The sequence below is a fragment of the Columba livia genome, unplaced genomic scaffold (assembly GCF_036013475.1).
Source record: "Columba livia isolate bColLiv1 breed racing homer unplaced genomic scaffold, bColLiv1.pat.W.v2 Scaffold_135, whole genome shotgun sequence".
NCBI lineage: Eukaryota > Metazoa > Chordata > Aves > Columbiformes > Columbidae > Columba > Columba livia.
In genome coordinates this window covers 478,231-480,043 of record NW_027043031.1, presented here as the reverse complement: position 1 = coordinate 480,043, position 1,813 = coordinate 478,231, and the positions used below count along the sequence as shown (strand labels likewise).

The 1,813-nt window shown below is 52.7% G+C and overlaps 1 protein-coding gene across 1 annotated transcript; it reads right to left on the bottom strand.

Annotated features, from left to right (window-relative positions):
- Positions 1-973: 973 nt before the first annotated feature.
- On the bottom strand, positions 974-1,525 carry LOC135577735 (olfactory receptor 14J1-like; the record flags this gene model as incomplete). Its single annotated transcript, XM_065047855.1, has 1 exon — positions 974-1,525. A coding segment is annotated over one exon (552 nt), but the record flags the coding sequence as incomplete, so codon positions are not given.
- Positions 1,526-1,813: the final 288 nt, after the last annotated feature.

Sequence of the window (1,813 nt, the reverse complement as noted above, 5' to 3'; positions counted from 1 at the left end):
ATGGAACCCCCAGGAATAGCTGATGTTGTTAGTGTTCACCTGGATTCATCTCATCTCACATCCATGATGTGCGTGCTCACATCTCATCAGAACAATGCAGACATGGACTTCTGAGCTACTCATTCCGTGTCCCTCCGTGGAGGGAAGAGCAACCTGTGTGAGTGGGGGAGAGAGGCCAGAGCTAGAAATGGTGGTTGTGAGGGGCCCGTCCATGATGACTGACCTGAGGCTCCTTCCATGGGGTGTCCAGTGCACAGGGGCACAGCCCAGCCCCTGTTCTGCTGGTCCTGCAGGTCTCTGGCAGGAGCCTGGCTGTGAGAGGACACTGCTGAGTGCCAGCCCTGCACACACACACTGTTCAGCTGTACCCTGGTGTCTGAATCTGTGGGACACTTTTGTACTCATATGCTTGAAGACATAAACCGTCATGTACTGCCCATAGGAGATCACCTTTCTATCTGGAAAGGCTGTTGTGAGGCCAGTTCTGTCACAGCAGTGCCCATTGCCTGTCCCTGCCTGCGCCCACAGCACTGACACACAGCAGGACGGTGACCAAGCTGCCAGAGCACTCAGGCCTTGCACCAACACCAGGGATGAGAAGGAGAGTGTAGGAGTGGAACCAGAACAGCTCTGGAAGAGCAAGCGCTGCTGCTCCCTGGCAGGGCTGCCATGATGGACACGTTTCCCCTCCACCCATCACAGGAACTGTCCCTGCAGCTCCAGAAAGGCCTTAGAGTTAAGATGTCAGTAGAAAAAAAATGGTGGAAGGTCCCTTTATTTTACTTAAACACAGAAAGCACGAATTTGTCACTGACACAGCCACTCAGTGAGAAAAGAAAAGCAGGCAGTGAATTACAAAGGGAATTAAAATATTTTCATAATAAGCAAACACAAGTAGAAACAAAAAATACTGCACACAGGATGAACCTGCAATGAGTTGGACTATAACTCTTATGTAGAAGTTAGAGACAGTTTATAGCTTCAGAAGAAATCCAGTCATCTGTTTCCTCAGGGCATCCTTGAGCTCCTGGTTCCTGATGCTGTAGATGAGGGGGTTCACTGCTGGAGGCACCACTGAGTACAGAAAGGACAAAACCAGGTCCAGGGATGGGGAGGAGATGGAGGGGGGCTTCAGGTAGGCAAACAAGGCAGTGCTGAGGAACAGGGAGACCACGGCCAGGTGAGGGAGGCAGGGGGAAAAGGCTTTGTGCCGTCCCTGCTCAGAGGGGATCCTCAGCACGGCCCTCAAGATCTGCACATAGGACACCACAATGAACACAAAACATATAAAAGCTAAACAGGCACTGACCACAATAAGCCCAAGTTCCCTGAGGTAGGAGTGTGAGCAGGAGAGCTTGAGGATCTGGGGGATTTCACAGAAGAACTGGCCCAGGGCATTGCCCTTGCACAGGGGCAGTGAAAATGTATTGGCCGTGTGCAGCAGAGCATTGAGAAACCCAGTGGCCCAGGCAGCTGCTGCCATGTGGACACAAGCTCTGCTGCCCAGGAGGGTCCCGTAGTGCAGGGGTTTGCAGATGGCAACGTAGCGGTCGTACGACATGACTGTGAGGAGATAAAATTCTGCTGTAATCAAGAAGAGAAACAAAAAGAGCTGTGTCGCACATCCCAAGTATGAGATGGCCCTGGAATCCCAGAGGGAATTGGCCATGGACTTGGGGACAGTGGTGGAGATGCAGCCCAGGTCGAGGAGGGCGAGGTTGAGCAGGAAGAAGTACATGGGGGTGTGGAGGTGCTGGTCCCAGGCTATGGTGGTGATGATGAGGCCGTTGCCCAGGAGGGCAGCCAGGTAGAT